Raw genomic sequence first — 23,329 nt, 5'->3', positions numbered from 1 at the left:
ATTGTCAGCCTTCCCTCTTAAAACCTCTTAACCGTATTGTACTTCATTTTCCCCTCTGGACTCTGCGCTCTTGGTGGGCAGGGTCTGTGTCTGTTCAGGCCCCATCCCCAGTGTTTGGCACAGTGTCCGTGGAGTGTATTAGTATCAGGACATTAGTAAATGTTTGTTCAACTAAGCTGACCTGTACATTTCTTCCAGGGGTTTTGCATCATTTGAAATTTACTTCATTTGTGGCCATCTTTAAATGTCCTAGAATAAGGGTGCTCTGTACTTCCTTGGATCTCCTTCCAGTCCCTCCTGATCCCCATGAGGCTGTGGAGGGAGGATCAAGCAGTGTAACGGTCCCCCAACCTTCCCATGCGCCCTGCGCTCTGCACTGGTTCCCACCCTCCGGACTTTGGAGGTAGATAGGCTCGATGTGAATGGGGCTCTTTTTTACCTTTGTTGTGACCCAGGGAACAAATTCACTTCATTTGTCCCCCTCTGTTCTCAGGTGATGGCCCCTGCAGCATCTCCAGGAATTTATTGTTAGAGTTATCACTGACCGCATTGTTTTATGGAGAGAGAAATATTATTAAGATCTTATTACTACCTGGGGCAGCTTGGTTTTCATTCGGAGGATTGTTGAACATATTTCTTACTCTTTCTTTAAGCCCAGTCTTTCTTGGGTTTTTTCTCTGATTATATTTGATTCAGTGCAGCCTTGGAAATATATATTTGTGTACACATATGCTGTGAATGCTGATTTCTTCTCCTTGCGGGAAGCAATATGTTCCCATCTCTCTTGGTCCTCTTCCCTCTGGAAGCTTAGGTGTTTTTCTTTCCATTCATTGTCTCAGAATCTAGCAAAACCTCTTGCCCACCCTAGATTTTCCTGTGGTTGGATAGGAAGACAGAGGCTTTGGTGGTGCCAGGCACTAACTTGGCACAGAGCCCTGCATCCCACTTACACACAGCGGTGTGCCTTTGAGTGCACCAGCTAACCTTCCTTGTGCCTCAGTTTCCTCTGCTGTGCAGGCGGTGATTATGAGGATTAAATAAGTAACGTAAGTGTTAGGCTCAGACCCAGGGATGTGGTGGGTGCCCCACTTACTCACTCCCTTGCCTCTTTCCTTCACCCGAGAACTCGCTGCCAGTTCTGTTTGTAAAAATCTGTGTGTCAGGGACATTCCTGTCCCTTTATTCTTCCCAACATCCCTTGGACAGAGACATTATCCCCCTCTTCCGACGGCCCCCTGTGGCTCAGAGAGAGTTTACTGTGCTCATTAGTGACCCAGTTCTCCCAAGCTTTTCTCATTCTGGGATGGCCTTTTCTGGCCCATTGTGCTTGTGCAGACTCGCATGTCTCCTCCCCTGGCCCGAGTTGTGCCCAGGCTTTTACACCCTTGAGTGATCTGGGACAGGCCAAGTTGGCGGGGACTTGGTTGGCAGTTCCTTGAACACGAACACTCCTTCCCATCCCAGCCAAACACCTCTTAAACCACTCCCGCACCCACAGTGGGTTTGCCCTTCATTATTTGCATCACCCAGATCCTGGGGGCCCCAAAAGCTTCCAAGTAAAGAAATGGCAGCACCATCTAGACCTTAAAGACGTGGTCACTGACTCACTCCCCACTCTGGGCACACCTCAGCACCAGCTGCAACTCAGTTACACCGAACAGTTGCATGTGTTTACCCAGGCAGCCCGTGTTTACGCAGACAGCTCAAGCCGTAAAACTAAACTCAGACACCTTTGCTTTTGTCACATGTCCAGTCTGAAAAAAAATTAAATTAACCATTTCCCCATTGTAAAATATACTGCTGTACAGGGCATGCATCAGGTCTGTTACATGGCACAGCACCACGCTGCTTTTGGGGGGACTGTTTTAAACACTTTTTGAGCTCTTTAAATTTTATTCAACTATCAGTCATGAATGACTCCTTCAGGCCACATCAGTGCCATAGGCAGAACCTCAGCATGTCAGCAGGCCACTCCGGAACATCGTGTTTAAACCTCTTCCTCTTGAGTGTCTAACTCTCTCGGAATGCTCTTGCTCCCTGGTCCCCAGGTGGGACTGGTGCCGTTCTGGAATTACCCCATTTGGTATTGATCTGTTTCATTAATTAATTTTGTCTTTTAGTTTGGCAAAGCAGTGAATGCATTTGAAGGTGATGTTTCTTTTCTTTTCTTTCCTTTTTTTTTTTCTTTTTGACATCCATGCCAAGCACTGTGCCAACTGCCTAGGATGGAGACAGCATGATTTGGGTCCTTTTCTTAGAGTTCAGACTCTTGTCACACCCAGACTTTTATCTGTTTTGCTGCAGATCATCAGAGCAATCGCATTTTTTATTGTTTCAAATCAAAGTGACAAAAGATAATGCAGATTTTCCAGAGTGAGTTTGGACTGCTTCGGTTCTTATTGAGTATAAAACCCTTAGTTTTTAGTAAATGAGCAAACTGTTATGAACTAAATGGTCCTTGTAGATTTAATAGCAAATAGGAAAACTGATGAAAACTGTGTGAGAGAGCAGCTATGATGCCACCCACATTCTTAGTCCCCTCGAGCAAAAGGTAGGAGAGTCACTGTCCCGTGACTCTTTGCATGCAGGGGGGACAGAAAGCCGAGGGTCATCTCTGAAATGCCCCAAAATACAGTAGAGCCAGGGGAGCTCCCTTCTTTATGGAAAAAGACTGAATGTTTCTTCTTTTTCATCCCCCTTAATGTCAGCCAGCCACTCAGCCACATAAACGTAATGTGTTTTCCAGCAAATAACCAATTTTACTTTTTAAACTTCTTTAAAAATTAAATTTTAGTTATAAATCTGTTGTTTCAAATGACTTGCCATATATGTGTACTTTCAGATTCCAAAGCTGTATCTAAAATAGTATGTTATGTATTCAGTCAAATGCATATTTAATATTTTGCCTGCCCCCAGTGTAAGTAAAGCACTGTTCAGAATGCAGAACTGAACAGTAGAATGTTGAGGGTTTATTTAAAGAGTATTAATTTGATGCTGAACTGTCCAGGGTGCCCATTGGCTGGAGCACCTACATTTTACTCTGGTGACATTCTCAATCTAAAAATCACTTAAGTGAGAAGAGAAATTTGATTGTAGCTGTAGACAAGAATAATGTGGAAAAGTTTCTTTGCAGTACTATTTTGGACCTGCACCATAGCGGATGCCGAGGTAATCTATCAGTTTGTGAGTGTCTACAAAATGCAACTCTCTAGATAACAGGTTTAAAGTAAAGATTTAATACAGCCTCCATCTCCTATGATGTTGCAGTGACAGTTTAAAACTCATTCTCTAAATCTCAGCAGACTTTATAGCCAGCAGTGGGCCAATATAAAGTTTAATAGCATTACAGCACATAAATCATCTTTTAAAGATGCTACTAGTAGCTCCAATATTAAATGCAGACAATCGCCTGTGTTATAAATAATTTATCAAACACCATTTCAGATTAGCCTTCCATGCTGAGTTATTTATTTTAGCCTTTTCTGTATGATTCCTAAGGCACTTTTTGAAAGATCCATTACTGGTCAGTTTAATGAACTTGGGGGTCTGTTTTGTCCCCTCAAGCACTCGGGTACAGCTGTGGTGACCATTACATGGCCGACGTGGACCTCTTTGTGCCTTTTACAAGTGCTGCCCATTTGTCATGTAGCGGTAAATGGAGCTGCACATTGGAGTCCAGGGACACATTGTGCGATGCAGTGATGGAGACAAACAGATAGCTCTATAAAGTGCTTGTCACAGCTGACTTGTAGTACAGTACATCACTCTTATTGTAATCTCATTTAAGAAGCAGGGGTGGCCCGGGGGACTGATATTCCCAGTTAGTTTGGTCTTTGTAGCCATAAAGCAGGAAGTGCTCCTTTTATATTCTCTGAACTTTTAGGGAGTGTGCTTTTTGCTTGGATTAATTATTATAGGAACTTCTCCACAGCACTGTGTGAAGATTTGTCAGCAGGTTTGTTTGGACCTCCTCCTCCTGGCTTGGGCCTCCTAGGCAGTCACTGCTTGGAGATAAATGGTGTCTCCAGAAGCCCTCTGGCTTGCTGTATTAAATAAGTTACCACTTACTAAGCAGTAGCTACGTGCCGCCCTGTAGTAGGTGCTTTCTGTACTTCATTTCTAATTCTTGCAGCAATCTTCTGATGAATCCTAATTTACCATTACTATATTACAGAGGAGAGTGAACTCAGAGGGGTGAAATGACTTGCCTGAGGTTGCACAGCAGGAATTATGAAACTGGGGATTCAAACTCAGTCTGTCTGCCTCCACATCTGCCAGATGACCTTGAATCTGGGTTCCCTAACTAACTTTCGATCATCAGGGTCATGGTGGTCTTTTGGCTGAGCAGCTCAAAGTGCAAAGAAGCTGCCATTGGCCTGGAGGGCTGTTTTTCTGATACCCTGGATGAGTCCAGCTGCTGTCTACAGACTGGATCCAAGTTTCCTTGTGACCAGCAATGTAGATCCATGAGCAGCTGGCCAGGGGAGGATGCCGGCCTGGCAGTGGAAGATAGTCTCACACCTGGGCCTGACCAGCTGGGGTCACGGGCTCCACTGGGCCCTGGTCAGAGCCTCCCTGTAGCAGTTGTCCCCAGGCAGATGCTGCTCGGAACTCAGGTCACTTCATCTCTTACAGAAAAGGGAGGTGCAATTTCCCTGTGAGGCATGAATCCTAAAGAAAGAAACCATACTTCCTGCATTTATTGTGGACCAGAGACAGATACAAATGTGGTGTTTTCCCCACCTCTCGCTTTTATTTTGTGGTTTTTCTTGATAGTTTTCCTAAATATTTGGTAGCACGTGTTAAAGACAAGAGTTGTTTAATTGTGAAATTCTACTATAAAGAAAACACAGTATGAATATGCCCAGGAGCATATTTGCATATGTGTCTAGAATTCTGGGTATGGAAATACTGTGGTAAAAGACTGTATTCATCATACAGAGCAGTTCCTGGAACATAGTAGGTGTCTGTAAATATTTATTGAAGACATTAACTAGGTAAGTAATGGGTAGACAAAAGAGCCTTGGTAACTTTCACCCTATGTGCCTTTCGAGGGGTTTTGGTGGGGGTGGGGAATACGTGAAATAAGACTTTGGATCTTAATAGTGATCTCTGCCATATTACGTTGTGGAAATGTTTAGGTGATGGTCCATGGGCAGTATGGAAACAGTGCTTCTTCCCCCGCCATGGAAATCACCGTCAGAGGGGACTGCTAGTTGGCCCAAAGAGAAATTGGCAACTACCATCCTTCTCTTAAACTAGCTCAGGTTCTGAACATCTTTGCTGATGGGGGAATGACACCCTGAATCAAGGAGCTGCCGTCTGCTGTCCTGGACTTGCTGACGAGCCGCTGCTTGCAGCTGAGACAGGTTACTTGTGACCTGGTGTGGTGCTGTGGCACTCTGGAGCCCGATAGGCCATGTGACTTCGGGCAAGTCATTGACTCTCAGCCTTAGTTTCTGACAATACCAACCTCCGGACAGGGGTAAAAATGATGGAGATCATCAAAGTGCCTAACCCAGTACTTGACACATTATAATAGGTGCTCAATAAAATGTGAGGTTCATTCCATTGCATAACATCTTCAGTCCTGTGTGTATGAGAGGCAGTTTGGACTGGGAAAAAAGTCAGAAACTTGTGATATTTCCTTCCTTGAGGAGTTATCTTCCCTAGAATTGGTTGGGGGGGAGGGTATTTAAAAAGGTATATTATTTCAATTTTTAAAAGCATTACACTTAAATGGCAGCACACATGGCAATTTCATGATTAAATCAGGCTATACGTAATACATTTTGCACATTTTTCAGTTTCAGAAGTTCATCTACTCACATTAAAGAATATTTGCAAAATAAAAGAAGGCTTACCTACAATCTCAGCACTGTCAGCACTCTGGCATCAGTAGGTTGTAGTGGATTGATGTTAAGTCTGCACGCCTAATGTATGTGTATTTCAGTTTCTTCTAAGCCTCCCCACCCCCGTCCCCAAATATAAAATAGTTTGGGAAATTGAAATCTGCAGTCCTAAATGCTGCCAGCAGGATTTGTGACAGCCATTATTGGCTGGCTCAGGGCACCAGCAGCAGTGATGAGAAAAGTGGGGATGACAGAGCAAAGGAAATAACAGAACAGCAGAGAAAGAAGGGACGAGGAAGATGATCGGTCAAGAGCAGAGGTATAAGCAAGGTGCCCCCTACACACACACACACACACACACACACACACACACACACACACACACACACACACACACACACACACACCACACACACACTCACACACATGTTGTTTATTAAGAGAAACAAGCTGGAATGGGGTTGCATTAGTTAAGTTAGTGGTTGGTTTTTGCTGTCTCTGTAGCAGCAGCAGCCATCTCCTGCTCTAAGATGCTTTCTTTGCTTCCACCTTCACTGGTTTTTGCTAAGGCTTTTGGCCTCTGTAGACTTGGGAATCCCAGGAGAGAATTTCTGATTGGAGGATCCTGTTTGAAGAATTCTGTGGGGCTATATATACACGAGAGAATAACTGGTTTTGTTGGCCCCACAAAGGTGCCCCTCAGGAACTGAAAGATCTGGTGGGATAAAGATCAGAATGACCGCAGCTGCTGGGTTGCTGAGGATCCCACTTCCAGCAGGGCCGTCTCTCTCCTTCTGTGAGTCTGTAGAGGGCGCTCACGTCACTGGAATCCCACTCACTGGCTTAGGGCAGGCAGAGGAGCAGGAGCCCTGGGTGACCGCTCAGATCTTCTCAGGACTTGAAGTCAGTGAACCTGTTCTTTGATCTCAGGCTCGAATTTTGGGCAGGGCATCCGTGTTTCTCCAGAGATGTTACTTGGACGAGCTCTTTAGTTCAGCTTGCATGTTCATGGACTCTCACACCCTGGTGTCCTGGGAAGGGGCTACAGCTCAAGTTAAACTCTCTTCGGAAGATGGGTTCATTTTTTGTCCTTGTTGCATAAAGAGCTTGAACTTGGTGTTCCCCAGGTCCCACCCTGCTGCCTCTGCTGCCTGCCTTCTGTTTTCTGAGTGCCTGGTATGTGCCGTCTGTCCTTCAGCTCTCCCTGAAGCCGTGCTGACCCAGCTGGTGTTCCCACAGCTCCTTCTCAGTTATCCATTAGTCCTTATTACACTGCATTGTAGTTACTTGGGTCTGATGCCCCACTGGGCTCTAAGCCCCTGTAGGGCAGGGATCTTGGGGCCTCACCCGTCTCTGCAGCCCTAGCTCCTAGTACAGGACCCTGCAAGTGACAGGCCTTCTTGGATAAGAAATGATTTAATCTACCTTTTCACCAGTAGCTGTCGGAGACTTAGACTTGCTCTTAAAGGGGAAGTAAAAGAGTGATTCATTTCTTTGAATCACTCCAGTGAACATGCAGACTTATTAATGGGAGGCACTATGCTCTTGGGCAAGAGGTTCTCACCCTGGGCTCTGCCATTATTTTCCCAGAACTATTGTGTTTTGGTGTTATTCCCAGCTCCATGATACTGACTTTATTATGTTACCAGGAAGCAGATTCCCACCATTTTTGGACCTTTTTGATCGGGTGTTTGTGGATTATAGCCCATGGGCCAAATCCGGCCCTACCCACTTTTGTTTGATAAAGTTTTGTTGGCACACAGTCTTGCCCACTTGTGTATGTATTATCTGTGGCTGTTTTGTGCTACCATGACCAAGTTGAGCAGTTACAACAGAGACTGTGTATCCACAAAGCCTAAAATACTTGGCCCTTGACGAGAAAAATTTACCAACCCTTGTTGAGATGATGAATTGCTCTCTGTCAGCCCATAGTCCTCAGCCTAGGCAGTGAGTGTCTGACGTCAAGCAGTGTGTTGAAGAGGGGGTGTGTGCATAAAATGTTTGAAAGGCCTGGGTCCTTCAGTTACCAGCTGAGGAGCCTTAGGCAAATCGCTGAGGTACTTTGAGACCATTTCTTCATTTATAAAACGAGCACTGGAAACAATACCTACCTCACAGGTAGTGTCTTTAATTCTTGTTTCTCGTTTTTTCCCCCTCACTGCTTGTGGACATCAGAGCAGGCCCTCCATGTGACCGTGGATGTTGTTATTGTCATTTTCTTTCTAAGGAGGAGGAAGCCAAGAAGCTGGTGAGTGAAGCCATAGCAGCTGGCGTCTTCAATGACCTGGGGTCTGGAAGTAACATTGATCTCTGTGTCATCAGCAAGAGCAAGCTGGACTTCCTCCGCCCGTACTCAGTGCCCAACAAGAAGGGGACCAGGTGAGTGAAGGAGGCAAGAGTGCTCCTGTGTCCCCTGGCGTCCGTGGCCACCCTTGTTAGATTCGTGGCTTTGGGACAGGGTTTTCTTCATTCTTAGCCCCGTTAAGTAAGGCCCGTGTCCCCAGGCCAGCCTTACTCAACAGACCTTTGAATCATTATTTGCTTTATGACTGTGGACTGCTGTCAGGTGTAGAAAAGTGATATAATTTGTAAATTGTTGAAGAGGGAGGTTGGGTGGAAAGAATCCTAGACGGGGGATTGCGGGGAGACGTTTGAGTCACTTGCTGTCCTTTCTCTAGTCTCTCAGAGACTCCTGAATTCCGTATGAAAGTCTGTGACAAGGTGCATTTCCCAGGACAGCCAGAGCTTCCCGTCAGAGTGGTCCAAGAGTCCTAAACGGTTATCAACCATTGGTTAAGTTAGGTTTGGGGAGCTAACTGGTGCTCCCTACTCTGCAGGGCGCTGAGCAGGCACCGCCCTCTGTGCTGCAGCTCAGCTCATAGCGGGGGCGAGGTTCTAGTTGGTTTGCTGACGGCGCTGGAAGGTGCCCAGGCCTGGTAGCCGCGTGTGTGTAGGTGAGCTGCTCATCTGCAGCCCTGCACGGTCCTGACCTCTTTTGGGGCCTGAGCCATTTGAGAGGTGGCTTCTGAGCTCCGCTTCCAGCTGCCTTCATCTGAGCGTGCACAGCATGTTTATAAGCATGGCCCCACAGCTTGGCCAGGGGACACAAGCACGTCCCCTGCTGCGGTGCTTGCTTTAATTTCCACCACGTGTACTCTATTCCAAATCATGAGTGATTCACAAGTGAAAAACAGAACACAGAGAACCAGCAGGTGTTCCCTGCAGTGTGTGCACAGCATTGTGGAGACGCATGCGTTCATGACGGGCCGGGCAGCACAGCAGAGCGCTCCGGCCCGGGCGGGACATGCCGTTGCCAGGTGTGGTGCTTTGGGCACCTGTCTTGGAATGATGGAGCTAATTGAGGTGACCAGGAATGAGCCTGTGGAATTCCTTAGGCAGGAGGGGAAGCAACCTCTCAGGCCTGGGGCTGTGTTGGGGAGCTCCTTGAAGGCCAGGTACCCCTGCCTGGCTCACTTCCCCCATTACTTGCAAGATGCTGAATGATTTGAACAAGTCCATGGTGAAGAGATGGGGAAGGGGGAGGTGGTTACACTTTCCAGACTGTACATTGTCCTCAGTGAGGACTCTGGAAGCCACGTTTGAGCCGTTGACAAGCAGTGTCTGTGGTCTGCACGCAGAGCCTGTGCTCGGTGCAGGAGTCCTGGTCCAGAGGGGAGTGTGGCCGTGGCTCATCATCCTTCCTTGGGATGGAGCCACTCCTCTGTAAAGGAGACCGTAATGCACAGGAACAAAATGAAAGGACCCCGGCGGCTAGTTGTGAAGATCAGTGAGGTGGGTGAAAGGTGCCAGGCCCGCGGCAGGTGTCAGTACCAGCCCCCTGGGCGGAGCTGCCCCCCTCCGGCCCGGGCACTGCAGCAGCAGCATCTGCACTCTGGACTCTTACCGCCATCTTTTCTGCCAGTGACTGATGGCCACACCTGGGTTAGGGGGCCCGGTTCCCAGAGAAGAGTCAGGGCCGGGGCAGAGCCTTAGGTCTGGGCCGGCGTCCTGCGCCCAGTCCCAGTGTGGGACCTGACCGTGCGAGCTCCCACGGGCTCCTCTGCACTCAGCCCTCTGTTACCCGTTTTGCAGCCCACTGTTGCCTCAGGTAGAAGCCCTCCCCTCCCTTCATGCTGCCAAAACCAGGTGCCTTTACCCAGGGTGGTGAGGGGGCTCTGTGTGTCCATACCTCCCACAGATATGTGGTGCAGGTGAGTCAGGCGCACAGGAGTCACCTGGGGCTCTGGCTGCAAAACCACAAGCTGCCAAGGGTCCATCCAGTGTGGGGGCAGGAGCACCGTTGTCACCCCAGCAGGGCAGAGGTGTGCGCATCTTTAAAAGGTGCCTCTGCTTGGATCCTTTAAGAGAGTGTGGAGGGGACTATGGGAAGGCCAGCTGTCCTCTGCTGCTCAAACTCCTGAATTTGTACGGAGCTCTGTTACACATCATCTTCTCTTTTCTGCTTCCTGCTACCTCTTTGAGCACAAGCTCTCATTTAAGAGGTTGGCTTTTCAAGGAGCGTGTGGTCATGGCACAGCCAGCAGTCTTCTTAGTCCATGCCAGGTTGACAGGGATAACGACCCAGTAGGGAACAGACCAGGGGAACAGTTGCATTTGTGCTGCTGTTTGACAGTGTTGTAATTCCTATGAAATTAGCTGTTCAAATACGTATCCCATAGGCTGCCTTGTGCTCAGAGAAACCTGTCAGAGTCACCTTAGAAACGTAGCTTTTGGTGTGTCCTAGTGGTGACCTACCGTGCCCTGCAGACAGTCAGCTCTCCCTTCTTGAGTCTCTGGTGTGTGGTCAAAAGTGACAGGCCGAGAGTCTGGCTGTGGGTCATTTTTATACTGTTTATACTTCCGAATATTTTTAAAGAGTTGAAGGTAATGGTTATGTCATCCTTGTTACAAGAGAAGGGTGATGGCAGCTCAGTGAAAGGCTTTGCTTCCTGCCGGTTACTGAAAGGTGCTTTAGGGAGACTGAAGCTTGAAGGCAAGAGCTCAGATGCTTTCCAGCATCTTCTGGGGGTGGTAGGTGGGGAAGGAAATTTGAGTGTCTACTCAGTGCCACGTGCTCTCTTTATCTCTTTCTGTGAACATCCTATCTACCAGGTACCCCCATTTGGTAGCACTTGAGAGACGAGGAAAGTGAACCTTGGGGCAGCTGAACTCTCCTCAAAGGCCGCAGAAGTGGGGATTGGAAGAGCAGGATCCCAGGCCAGGCCTGCTCACTGCCTGGACACTTACCCCTCTCTCCAGCCCTCCGTCGGGCCTCTGGGGGGATCCTAACGCTGCTTTTGTTTTTCTTTCACTAGGTTTGGCCGGTACAGGTGTGAGAAAGGGACCACTGCGGTCCTCACTGAAAAAGTCACTACCCTGGAATTTGAGGTGCTGGAAGAAACAGTCCAAACAATGGACACTTCCTGAATGGTGTCGGTGGATGGCTGGTTACTGCTCTAGAAGACTGGGGGCAGTGGAGGCTCCCCCTGTAAGACATTCAGCCAGTGTTTGCTGAATGAACCCAATAAAAAATGAAAACCAACTTAAGTGGCTGTGGTCTGGGGGCTGTGTGGTTTTTTGGCTGCTAAGGCCCATCGACCTGGCTTCCCCTTTAGGACATTAAGCCCTCCCCGAGTGCTGCTCTGCGTTCAGGTGGGTGTAAGCAACCTGACCCTCCTAGAAACAGACGAGGCCTCATTTGTTGCAGGAAGTCAGACTGGGTTACTCTGATTCTTCAGATAAACATTTATTACACCCACCCCTGGTGCGTGCTTACTTTCTCGTGGTCCCAGGTTTTTGTTTTTGTTTTGTTATGTTTTAGGATGAGTGCAGCACAGTCTTCCCCTGCCCCACCGGCAGCCAAGTAGGAAAGAAAGAGAGATGATCGGTTCTAAGTACCATGAAAAAGCAGGTAGGTGGACAGTTCGCTTTGCCATAGCTGCATGAAACTGGGTGCCCTCCCTCCAGTTCCTCCAGTTTCATGGAAGTCAGAGGAATGCTTTGGGGCTCACTACCTGTAATAATGAGGATACGATCATTTCTCAAACACTCAGGCCTGGTGAGTGGTTGAAATTGTACACTTCTAGAGGGTCCCAGTAGTAGGCAGAACAGTTCTCGTGGGCTTGCAGGTGGATGGCGTGCAGGAAGCAAGTTCATCTGTGTCCAAGGCTGGCACTGCCAAGGGAGACAGGCAGTAGGGGCTCTGAGAGGCATAAGCAGAATACTTGCAAAAAATCTGTCCAGAATCAGAAAAACTTCCAGTGGTGAGTGCCAGACAGGGGACAGGGTCTGGCTGCCTCCCTTGTTAACTGCCAGAAGTGGGGTGCAGAGAACAATGGAATTATTTAGGACAGCATCTTGGCTGACGATTTATTAAAATTATCTGGGAAGCTTAAAAAAATTCCCAGATTACTCAATGTCTGGGGCCCAAGAAATTGTGTTTTTATAGGTGGCTCAAGAAATTGTGCTGCAATGTGGAGCTGTTTTAAAATTATTCGTGAATTGTACTCTTTCACAGAAGGAAGCCCTCTTACCCCGTTTTATTTCAATCATGGAGAATGAGTACAAAGCAAAGGTTGCATCTGAAGAAAATCTCTCAAATCCAACAGTCTTACAGTAGAACAGAGTTCACACATGGAAACAAAGCAGTGGCCCAGCCCAAATCCTTCTATCCCCAGGGAGGCCGGTTTAGAGCCCCGGACAGGACATCAGGGGAGAGGGCAGGCCTGTGCTCTGTCCCAGGGATGAACTGTCACTAAGTCAGTGGATGACACTTCAGACCATTTGGGGATTAACTTGAGTATAAAAACAAAATTCAGACTGTTTCCTTCAGAGCTTGAGTTTTCCTTAAGTTCACATTTATAAATTAGTCTTCACAGTTAATCCTATTTGGGAATGAGAAATAAATGAACACATTCCTGGTTTCCTACAAATAATACAGTTGTACATTAACTCTTGACTTACATGGTCCATGGACTTCAGTTTTGTGAAGGGGTGAGTGGCTGCCACTTTTGGAACATCTCCAGCGTGCTAGATAACTTACATATTTTATTTCAAATTCTGTCAGCAACCCTGAAGGTAGATGTTATCAGTCCCATTTTACAGATGAGGGAACAGGCTCAGAGAGGCCACGAAGCTCGCTGCTAAAAGTTGCAGAACCAGAACTTGTACAGAGAACAGCCTGAGGGCAAAGCCCGTATAGTTTCCATATCCTGTGTTTCCTTCTCATGGAGGAAAACACTTTTAACACTGATCATTCAAGGCACTGCCAGCATTCAAGCAGGCAGTGTTGCCTGGGACATAGCAGGTGTTCAGGAGAAGACGGCCGAGCCAACTGCACAGAAAACACTCATGGCTTTCAAATAATATTTGCCCCTGTGCCAGATGCTGGGTTCTCCTCATCGTCATTCATCAGGTTACAAACGTAGATAAAAATATTAGGAAAATCTCCACTCTACTTAAAAAAATGATTTCCACTTTGTCCCTTTACAACAGAGTAAATGAAGCACACAGCTTGACTGTTTGAAAAGATTCTAAGAGCTAAACAGAACTTGCTACTAACCATTTTCAAAGGCTCACTACAAATCACACAGTCTCCTGCGACTCTCCTGTTAGTACAGACCTTGACAGGCCATTGAAAGGGTTATCCTAAAGATTCACATTACAAGCCAGATACAAGGGGTGCATCAGTGGCTCGCTGAACCACCCGCCCTGTTAACCCAGCTGAGAGTGTCCACAACAGTTTAAAGAAAGGACTTGCGAAGTTGACCACCAATGATGTGACCAGTGCCCCTCCCCCAGCAGCCCTACGTTCAGCGTCTGCTGTAAAGCCCGGCCCCCCTTTGGGGACCTGCTGAACCCTCTTGGTTGGTCTCGGCTACCAGGTGGCCACTCTGGAGAGAAGACTCAGGCAAGGCAGAGCGGTGTGGCTTCCGATGAGGCCCGCTGTGTCTGTGCTCAGGTGCTCGAAGTCCACACGTGCATCTGTTTGGCAACCTGGTGCACGTACCCGATGTCGGGTCTCTGGTTGGGGTCGGGGTAGATGCACATACTGACCAGTTCTCGTAACTGCAACAGAGAGGATGATGCATGTTATGCTTAAGCAGCCTTGTTGAGGCTCTGCGTTAACTCATGTAAACCCTCGCAGCTACTAGAAGGTGAGGAGTGACCTTAAGGCAGGCGAGTAGTGGGTGCGGAGTCACAGTCCCCAGGGCAGAGCTGGGACCAGTCCTAGGCCTCTCTGGCCCCAAAGGCCATGCTTTGAGACCTTGAGAATGGTTACCTCCAAATAATTTTGAACTTTCAACTGTCTACACTACTGGACAAATCTGTGTACTGTGCGCGCGCGCGCGCGTGTGTGTGTGTGTGTGTGTGTGTGTATGTCTGCTGTCAGTCATACAGATGCCCAAACCAGAGAAGACTCAAGGCAAGGGCTTATTGATCATAATAAATGCATTAACATGCAGCAGGGCTGCAGTCTGCCCACCCCCTGGCCTCTTTATTGTGCTCATGAAAGACGGAGCTTTTAATTATACAGACACTGAAGGCTGCTCCAGCCTCAGGGTGGGGGAGGGGCGCCTTGCGCCTCTGATCGCCTCCATTCTTCTGATAGCCAGAGTGCCAATTATTTTAATGGTAATTAAAATAATGACCTTAAAAAGCCTACATCTTAACTTGTATCACTGGGCTCACTGCAATTTTTTTCATTTAAATACCTGCTGCGTGAGGGGCTGCGGGGCAGCAGCAGGCAGAGGGGAGTCGTGAATAAGAGGGCTCATGTGGACTCGGCGGCCATGCGCAGGGAGTCTGGGGAGGGCACAAGGGTCACACGGGGGCCCGGGTTACTGCACACACTCCGTGTTTCACTCCTGAGGTGTCCAGGCTGAGGGGCCTGGGGTGCCTCCCTCTGGGAGAGGCTCCAGCCCAAGTGCTGCCTTTTGGGGATTCCACCACTTTATCAACACTGGGAAGCCCCCGGCCAGATGCACCTGAGCCTGCAGCCGGCTCGGATGCTCCTAGAGCCCGAGGTTGCCCCTGGTGAGAGGTCCTCTTTAGAACCTTACAGTATTCAGGAGAAGGTAGCTATGTTGGCCTCTGACGGTTAAAGTGCCCAAGAAAACCAGATTGAGGTGAGATCTATGTGACCCGAATTGCTCATCACTGAGTAGACTACACAGACAGCAACGCTGCCCGTTTGAAAATTTCAGCAGAGAAAGTGTCTTATTTCCGTTTGTAAGAGGTGGTTTAACTTCAGAAGTGAGGTGCGCTGCAGCGCTAAGAATCAGCACCTCTAGACGCTGCACGCGGCTGGCGAAAGCCAGGTCTGGGGAGCAGGAGTGCATGAGGGCGGAAGGCTGACTTGGGAGGAAACTTCACTTCGGCTTCAGAACCAAAAGGCAGAGGTTACTGTTCCCATTTATAGATGGGAAACTGAGGCACAGAGAAGTTGTCATTTGCTCCAAGTTGCATGGCTCCTTAACAGATTCCAACAAACAAAATTCCAAATCCAAACAAAAGATGGGAAAGAAACACCAAATGCAACTATAAACTTGCTGAACAACTCTGACTAGATTTTCCTTTCCTGTCAACTTCCACTCCAGAGCATAAGTATTTCTTCCAAAGGGACACAGAACTCTGCAGCCACTGAAGCAAAAGCCACGCGAGAAAGAGCACCGACCACTGAGCAGCTCTGTAGGAACGTGAGCTCCCAACCCTCACTCTGGTGGCTGGGGGTTCACAGAGCTGGCAAGCCGGGCATTGGGAACACAGGCTGACGACCCAGGCGGCCTGCCTGGACGTAGGCTTAGCACGTATCGGGACGCCTGGTCGCTACGGTTTGGCCAGCTCAGGCCTAGGCCCCTGGTGGCCAAGGGCTGCTCCTTCAGAGCCTTCAGGACTGTGGTCAGCAGCACAGACCTTGCCACACCCCAGCTGGGCCACGGACAAGGCGTGCCCTCAAGAAGCAGGATGGCACAGGGTCACCTGGGTCAAACCTTGCCTTCACCTGCAAGCTATGTGACCTTGGGCAAGTTACTTAGCCAGTCTGTCTCAGTTTCCTTCCTGGTAAAATGAAAATGGGGGTGGATTCAACACAGTAAGTCATCAATCTGATCTGCTATTACTGTGAGGCAGTGGCCTGTGGTCCTGCAGGGTGGGACCTCAGACTCCCTATCACACCCACTAGCGTTGACCTTGAACAGAAGTAACAATAATAGTTGTTCCGTAATGGAGCATTCACTCTGAGCCAGGCCCTCTGCTACCTCCAGCGGCTGCTTTGGCTGGTGGTGGTAGTAAACATGAGGCTGGTGCTGCACCGAGCATGTCACGTGCATCACCTCAATGCTTATACTGATCCTGTGAGGTAGGTCCAGGATCGTCCCCATTTTACAGATGAGGAAACTGAGGGTTCAGTAACTCAGCCAAGAACAGTGAGGGGAGTGTGTAAACCTGTGCATCTGTCTACACCCTAACCATGCTGTGCTGTAAACCTGTCATTTCATCCTCACATGTTATCCGTGAAGGCAGAAGTATTAACCCTGTTTTCAAGATGAGGGAACTGAGGGAGATGACACTCTCACGCAGCCTTACCTGTCACAGCCTGATGGCCGGACCTATCAGACTCTGTGCCCAGGGCCCCTGCACTCAGTGTGAAATATTGAAAATAAAAGACCAAGGGGTGTGTCTTAGGTCTGTGACAGCAAGACCAGTCTACTGGCTGTGGTTTCCTGTCACAGGAGCGGAGAGGCCGCCAGTGGTGGTTGGGGGCCAGCCAAGGCCCTGCCACCCACTGCTGTCTGACACCACATGAGCCCATCTCCAGGACCCACAGCAGGGAACCTCATACTCTGGGTTGGGAGCCTAGTGGGCAGAAGTGTGCCGGGGGGTGGGCCGCAGCCCTGCTGTCCAGAGGCCCACATGGGTCCCTGAAACCTCTTCTGTAAAATCAATCTACTTTTTTCCCTCTGAGTCACTTTCCCAGAAATCTTCCTTCTCCACCCTGTTAAGTGAACCCAAGCTCAGCCCCGCAGCTGTGGGACCTGGGAACGGCCCCTCCTGGAACCGTGCAGGTGGGGAGCGCACCAGGCCCAGCCCTCGGGCAGCAGACGCACCTTCTCCGAGTAATGTTCTTCAGGGAGCGGTGGGTAGTCACACTGCTCGATCTTCTGGCAGAGGGAGAAGAGATTCATTTTGTCCCCATAGAAGGGACTCTGGAGAGCTGCCATCTGCAACGAGGGATGAGAGATGGGTTTTCAGCCTTGAGGTCCAGGGGCAAAGGGCCTCTCCGACCAGCGCTTCCCTGGTAGCCCTGCAGCGGCTGTCTGGCAGCCCCCCCACATCCTGAGGAAGTTGGGGTTCAGCTGCAAGTGGCAATTTTAACACGATCCTTGTTCGATAAGCAAATTAAATGGGACAGAGGGTTCAGTGACAAAACTACAGACAACAAGGAAGGGCCAGCCTCACACCTCGGCTCCCAGAGCCAGCTTCTGGTCGCACGCACACAGCAGATGGGGACACAGGAGCTGTGCTTGGGGCCGGGAGCTGGTACTTGGTGCGCAGTCCGATGTTTCCAGAAAGCAAATCCACAGACACCCATGGGAGGGTGTCTATTTGGGAAACTACTTACCTGAGGACTAACCCTTGGGCCGGGGAGTGGGCAGTGAGGCATTTCTGTTTTTGGCTTTCACTCTGGCTGCTGTCGCCAGCCCATTACAGAGCGGCTGTGAGAAAGCCTGGCGTCTGGGGCAGTGGCTGCTGCTGTCTGCGGAAGCAGGTGCCCAGCCATCATCGGGGGGGAGGCAGAAGGAGGAAGGCAGGCTGCCTGGCTGCCCTTGAATGAGGGGCCCTGGACCCTCTGCTTCACATAAGTTCCAGGGTGGAAGCTTCCCGAAGCCCGGCTCTGCATTCTCTCGCTGGGGCTCTGGCCTTTGGCTTCCTCATCCATAAAATGGACGAGGCTCTACCTGCAGGGCTGAGGCCCCCCCAACCTGAGCTGCCACCCTGAAGGCAGGCCCTCTCCTTGGGGACTCTGCTGGTGGCCCTGGCGGGTTCTCATCCAGGCAGGGAACTATCTACCTTGATTAGCCTCCTGCTAATCAAGGGCCGCCGGGGAACTGCGGCCGCCTGCCTGTCCGTTCGGCCCAGGGTCCCTTTGAGGAGCTGCACTGCCAGGACCACTCTGCCCGGGATCTGCGGGGGCACTGCGGGACACCGAGGAATGCTCACCACCTTCTGGACCCAGAGGGTGGGCCAGCGAGCCCCAACTCAGGGCAGGGAGGAACCCGTGGGAGCCCACCAGCTTGAGTTTCCTGGTCCGCCCCCATCCTCTGTTCACCCCCGTGAACAGGTCGGGTGAGCCCCGGAGCAGGGCCTGCCTCCTTCAGAAGAGCCCAGGCAGTGTCCCTGGGTTGCCAAATGGCCTTTGGAGAGGCCATGTAGCCTGGAGATTTGGGGGTTTCCTCTGACCCAGGTCAGGAGTCTGCCTGGGGCAGCACCTGTGGGCCCAGGCGCCTGGGCCATGGCTGGGAGCTTTCAGATGGGCATCTAGCCTTCCCTCGCTCCTCCCACCGACCAGGCGCCTGGGTCCCTCTGAGGAGGCCTGGGAACTTGTCTGACTGTGAAGCCCACCTTGTGGGAAGGCTGCAGGGAGCGGCCCTGGCACTTGGCAGGGCAGGATGAGAACACAGAGGCCCTGCCCCCGTGGACTCCAACAGTCGGGCTGGGAACTGGCTTTACCATCTAGTATGGAAAATGGCATTGCTAGGGTGAAGCATTTCTAATAATTAAGATGAGAAACTTGGGTACAAAGGGTTAATTGAGCAGTTTCAAAAGGACATCTGTTGCCACAGCAGAGAGCAGCTGGGGCACCAGGGTGGGCACTTGTCGTGATCTGGTGCCCTTCAAACCATGCAGGAGGAGTCAGATGGATTTTCCTGGAAAGTGTTTCTGTTCAGAGTAGGAAGGATGTTTAAACGCTGGCCCCACAACACGGGCTCCGGTCTTTCATGTGTCTGACCTGGAAGAGGGACTGGGTGATCCTTTCAACAAGCCAGCCTGATCTGATCTGCACAAATCTTGCTATCTGGGGCTTCCAAAGGGCCCCAGGATGGCAGGGCATGAGCCCTGTATCAGCATCTCCTTCAGATGGCCTCTCCATCCTTTCTTTCCGTCACTTTCCCCGTGCTGCTTCAGAAGAGCTCTCTGCACAGGGTCGGCAGTGGGCTATGCAGAGAAGTCATCTCAGTCTCCCTGGCTCACGGTGGCTTCTCCATCCGTAAATGCAGGTTCTCGTGGAAGCAGCATCCCTGCCTGCTCCCCCTCCAGCTGCGGCCACGGGCCTTCCACCCAGATCAGCGTACTGGGCTGTGAACGAACCTCTGGGGCTGCTTGAGACGGTGGGATTAGAACGATTACCCCGGTTGTCGAGATCTCGTACCGGCGACCACCCACCTCTGACTGGTTGAAGCAGAGAAGAAACTGCCGTTTGGGGCTGATACTGGTTGCCGTGTTAGAACGGCCAAAGCCACGGCTCTCTGCGTCGCTTCTCACATGCAGAACTTTTCCTCCCTGGCGTTATTGGGATGACACATAGCGAGGGAGATGGGAGTGTGTGGGCACCTGCCCCCGCTGGGAGGGCTCAGGGAAACTGGTGTGTGATTTGAGATGTCAGACGGAGAAGGGGACTCTGACTCAGAGGGGACAGCGACTGCCTTTGACTCTGGCCCTGTCAGGGTCTCAGATATCCATCTCCTCATCAGTATCTCCCAAGCGCATCCTGGAGTGAAGGCTGAACCCAGAGGCCAGTTGCCAAGTGGTCTGCAGCCCTGCTTCCCCATGAAGTATTAGGGGGCAGACCATTCTCTGGCACAAGCCAGAATTCCAAAGCAGGTTTCCATACAAGGCACGGCTGATCCCTCGTTTTTTTTTCCCCCAGCCCACTTTCTTGCTGGTCTTGGCCCCCTCGAGGCTGCTGTGAGAAGGCATCCCACTGAGGATCCTGGGGCTGGAGCCCAGTGAGCCAATTCCTTCAGCTTTGTGCTCAGAGCTTGCAAATAAATAAATTCTGCAGAGCCCAGGCAGCCTGCTGAGTGCCTCTACGGGGTGTGCTGGGTAATGAAAATAAAGCACCAGGCCTTCCAATAGGCCAAGCTCAGGCATCTCTGCTGGGAGCTCCCAGAGCAGAGGAGGGGCCACTGAAGTCGCCAAGGGCTCCTCACAACCGGGCCTTCCCCTCAAAGGGGCTCTGAGCAGAGGCCCTGTGTCTCTTTCTCCATCAGGCACACCGCCCCCGGGTGGCTGGGGATAAGGGGAGAGGCCCTGGCCCACAAGGACCACTGGCCCCTCCCTGGCTTCTGTGCACAGGGACGGGCGTTGACAGCCTGGGTACCGGTGTCCATCTAGGCCGCTTCTTTGCTGTGTGACCCTGGGAAGTCTCTCCAGCTCTCTGAGCCTGTTTCCTCCCTTATAGCGAAGCTGGGACTGGCCTGGTGCAATTTTGTGATTCACCCCGATGTCCAGGGTAGCGCTGCTCCCAGCTGTTGGGCTGTTTGGCCTTTTTCTCCTATGCTGACCTCTTCACGACAGATCTCACTTGGCACCCATCCTGAGGGGCGCAGGCCAAGTGTAGTGCTTTGTGGCGGCTCCTCCAGTCATGGGTCAACATCAGCATCTTAAGGTGACCTCAGGAGGCGCTAAGTGGACATCTGGTTGCCCAGGTGGAAGAGGGTGTGGCGGGCTGAATAAAGGCCCCCAACGATGTTCATGTCCTTATTTTTGGAGGTTATGAATGTGTTACCCTATATGGCAAAAGAGATTTGGCAGACATGATGAAATGAAGGGTCCCCAGATGGGGGAGTGTCCCTAAGTGTAATCACAGTGTCCTTGTAAGAAGGAGCAGAGGGAGATGTGAGTGCAGAAGAGGAGAAGGAGGTGTGCTGACTTACGTGATACAGCAGGGGCTCACAAGCCACGGAACGTAGGTGGCCTTTGCATTTTCCTTGCCTTCAGTTCGGGGAAATTGATTTCGGACTTCTGGTCTCCAGAACGGTAAGAGAATTACCGTATGGTTTCATGAGGCCAACTGGGAATCTGTTACAGTGGCTGTAGGGACGGAGCATGGGGACCCCTGAGACGTCAGTTCATGCTGGAACTTGCGGGAAGGGCAGGCCTGCCCCTAGCTCGGGCAGGTTTTCTCTGGCTCTGTCGTCACCTCAGGTCCCAGGCCTCCCTGGCCCAGGTGTGCTCCACTGGGGCTGCGCGGAATCCTCCATCCTCGCATGCGATCTGGGGCTGGGGTGGGGAGCCTGTTACAGCTCTGAAGGCTGGTGCTCTCCGACGGCAGGCCCCACAGGCTGGGCAGCGGGGGCTCCGGTCGTGTCTGCAGGGCGTTCCCTTCCAATTACCAGGGCCCTGGGCTCAGAGGCACCTCCCTCCCTTTCCCTCTGCAGGGAAAGCATCCGGTTCTGTTTCCCGACAAGGCTTGTGGGTGGGGAGGGATGGCAGCCTGGGGAAGAGCCCCCACTGCCGTTCACCCTCGAGGGGTTGGCCTCTTCTGTGGGAGGCCCGGGGCCACGAGGTTTAGATCAGCTGTCCTCGAGGACGTCAGTGCCTGCAGGACTCCACTGATTTCACTGATTGCCGGCTGCCGATCTGTCCCTCCCTGGCTGCAAGCCGCAGGACCAACAAATAAATCAATAATAAAATAAATCAGCACCTCCGTGCTGGGGGGCTGCTAACAGATGCTGCCTCTTTACATATGTGTTTAAATGCCCAACAGCGAGGACTCGGGGGACTGCCTGGCCCAGGATCCACCAGGCTGGTGCTGCGTCTCCCTCCAGGGTCAGGCAAGGGCTCGGGCAGGGAGCGTGGCACAAGCATGGGGCGCTCCCCGCCCCGAGGAGAGCAGCAGGCGGGGCACACCCTGGTCGCCTGCTCCTCTGAGGCCTGCATGGGTCACAGAGGCAGAAATCCCGAAAGCAGAACGGAAAGGTGAAAAGCATCCGGACCAGGGACAGTACCCGTGAGGACAGGAGGTAAGCGGCGTTTCCGCGGGGACGGAAGACAGCTGAACTCTGGCTTCCTGCTGGCCACAGCGAAAAGGGAAATGTGGCGAGCTGCTGGCCTGCACTGGGTCGGGTCGGGGCTCCCATGCAGTAGTATCACTTCAATGACCTGCCCGCCTCTGCCAAGGGCCTTCTGAGCCGGGGCTGTTTCACACCTGCAGCTCCCGGCGAGGCGCTGACTTGCCCAGGGCCTTTGGGGGTGAATGGGAGCTGAGCTTTGAACTCAAGTCTTTCTGGCTAAGGTCTGGGCCCACACCAGGCCCTGCATCTCTCAACCCACATCATCCCGGCTTTATGAGCTGTGTGCTCACACACATGGGAAGGATTCACAGCTCAGCCCTCCTGCACCCTCAGGGGCCAGGAATCGCTCCGCACTCCTGATCCACTGCAGCCACCCGGGGTGGGGAGGGGGCTGGGGGGGCAAGGGGGAGAGGGCACTGCCTCGACGCTCCCGTATGGTGCTCATTAAGAGAATTCCTCCTACAACACACACCCCTGTGAATCCCGGAAAGCATAGTCTGCTCCCCATCTCTGACTGCCAGGGACTGACTCACCCAAAGACCTTCCAGTAACTCCGTGGGGCACCCATACTGTGGACCTCCAGGAGAAGGGGGCCCAGGGATAACAGCCACAAGGGCCACATCTCCACTTGGCTTCATCTTTAACCACAAGGCCACTCTTTTAAAATGAAATGTCTGCTATTAATAACAGGCCACTGGCTTAAAAAGAAAGACACTATAAAGTTTAAACCTTGCAAAGGGATCAGAGTTCTGATCTCATAGCCTCAATCTGTAATGCAGGGAGGGGGGAATCCCACCACCAAAAGACCCCAACTGCATAGCTGCCATGGTCCGGGGTCCGCCATGTGTGCATCCGCAGTGGGCAGCTTATTCCTGAATTTATACCCATGGACCATGAGGTCAGTTCCCAGAGTCAACAGTCTCACAGAAGCAAAGAAGTCAGTCTCTCCAACTCCAGATCATTCCTGGTGGCCCCTCAACTCAAACCCAAGCGTCGCTGCCCTGGGAGACTCTTCAGCTAATCAGTTCCAAGCCAGATTCCACAGACGCTCAAGTCCACCCCAGGGAAAACAGAATAATAATCAAGGCTCCAATTTTAAAACCAAACCATGTTTGGTGTCTCAAAGTCCCTGGAGGGTTTTCAAAGCCTTTCATACCTGTTACTTCATCTATCTGGCCTGTGACAATGCAAGACAACTACTATTCCTGTTTTACAGATGAAGAGATGGATAGAATCCCAGAGCTGCCCAGCACAGGGTGGTCCAGGTGGGAGGATGTGGCTGCCAACCTGGAGAAGCTAGAGGACTCAGGCCTCCCTCCCATCATGACCAAGAGTGGTTTGTGCTCTCCAGCTCCCAGTTATCCAGGGCCCCAGATGGCTGGCCAAAATGGGTGGGGG

The 23,329-nt window shown here is 51.2% G+C and overlaps 2 protein-coding genes across 4 annotated transcripts in view; one reads left to right on the top strand and one right to left on the bottom strand.

The window, feature by feature from the left end:
* Positions 1 to 11,399, top strand: part of PSMB7 (proteasome 20S subunit beta 7) — a 55,971-nt gene extending 44,572 nt beyond the window's left edge. The window contains exons 7-8 of the mRNA XM_010984354.3: positions 8,080 to 8,231; positions 11,168 to 11,399. Coding sequence (XP_010982656.1) covers positions 8,080 to 8,231; positions 11,168 to 11,279 — 264 coding nt within the window. The 3' untranslated portion in view covers positions 11,280 to 11,399. The remainder of the gene's footprint in view (positions 1 to 8,079; positions 8,232 to 11,167) is intronic.
* A 962-nt stretch (positions 11,400 to 12,361) lies between these two features.
* Positions 12,362 to 23,329, bottom strand: part of NEK6 (NIMA related kinase 6) — an 82,985-nt gene continuing 72,017 nt past the window's right edge. For all 3 annotated transcript variants that reach the window (XM_010984355.3, XM_064490504.1, XM_010984356.3), the window contains exons 9-10: positions 16,961 to 17,074; positions 12,362 to 13,919 (exon numbers count right to left, since the gene is read on the bottom strand). In XM_010984355.3, coding sequence (XP_010982657.1) covers positions 13,809 to 13,919; positions 16,961 to 17,074 — 225 coding nt within the window. In that variant the 3' untranslated portion in view covers positions 12,362 to 13,808. The remainder of the gene's footprint in view (positions 13,920 to 16,960; positions 17,075 to 23,329) is intronic.

This window comes from Camelus dromedarius, chromosome 10 (assembly GCF_036321535.1).
Source record: "Camelus dromedarius isolate mCamDro1 chromosome 10, mCamDro1.pat, whole genome shotgun sequence".
NCBI classification, from domain to species: domain Eukaryota; kingdom Metazoa; phylum Chordata; class Mammalia; order Artiodactyla; family Camelidae; genus Camelus; species Camelus dromedarius.
The sequence above is the reverse complement of the archived record's forward strand: the minus strand, read 5'-3'. Positions and strand labels throughout refer to the sequence as shown.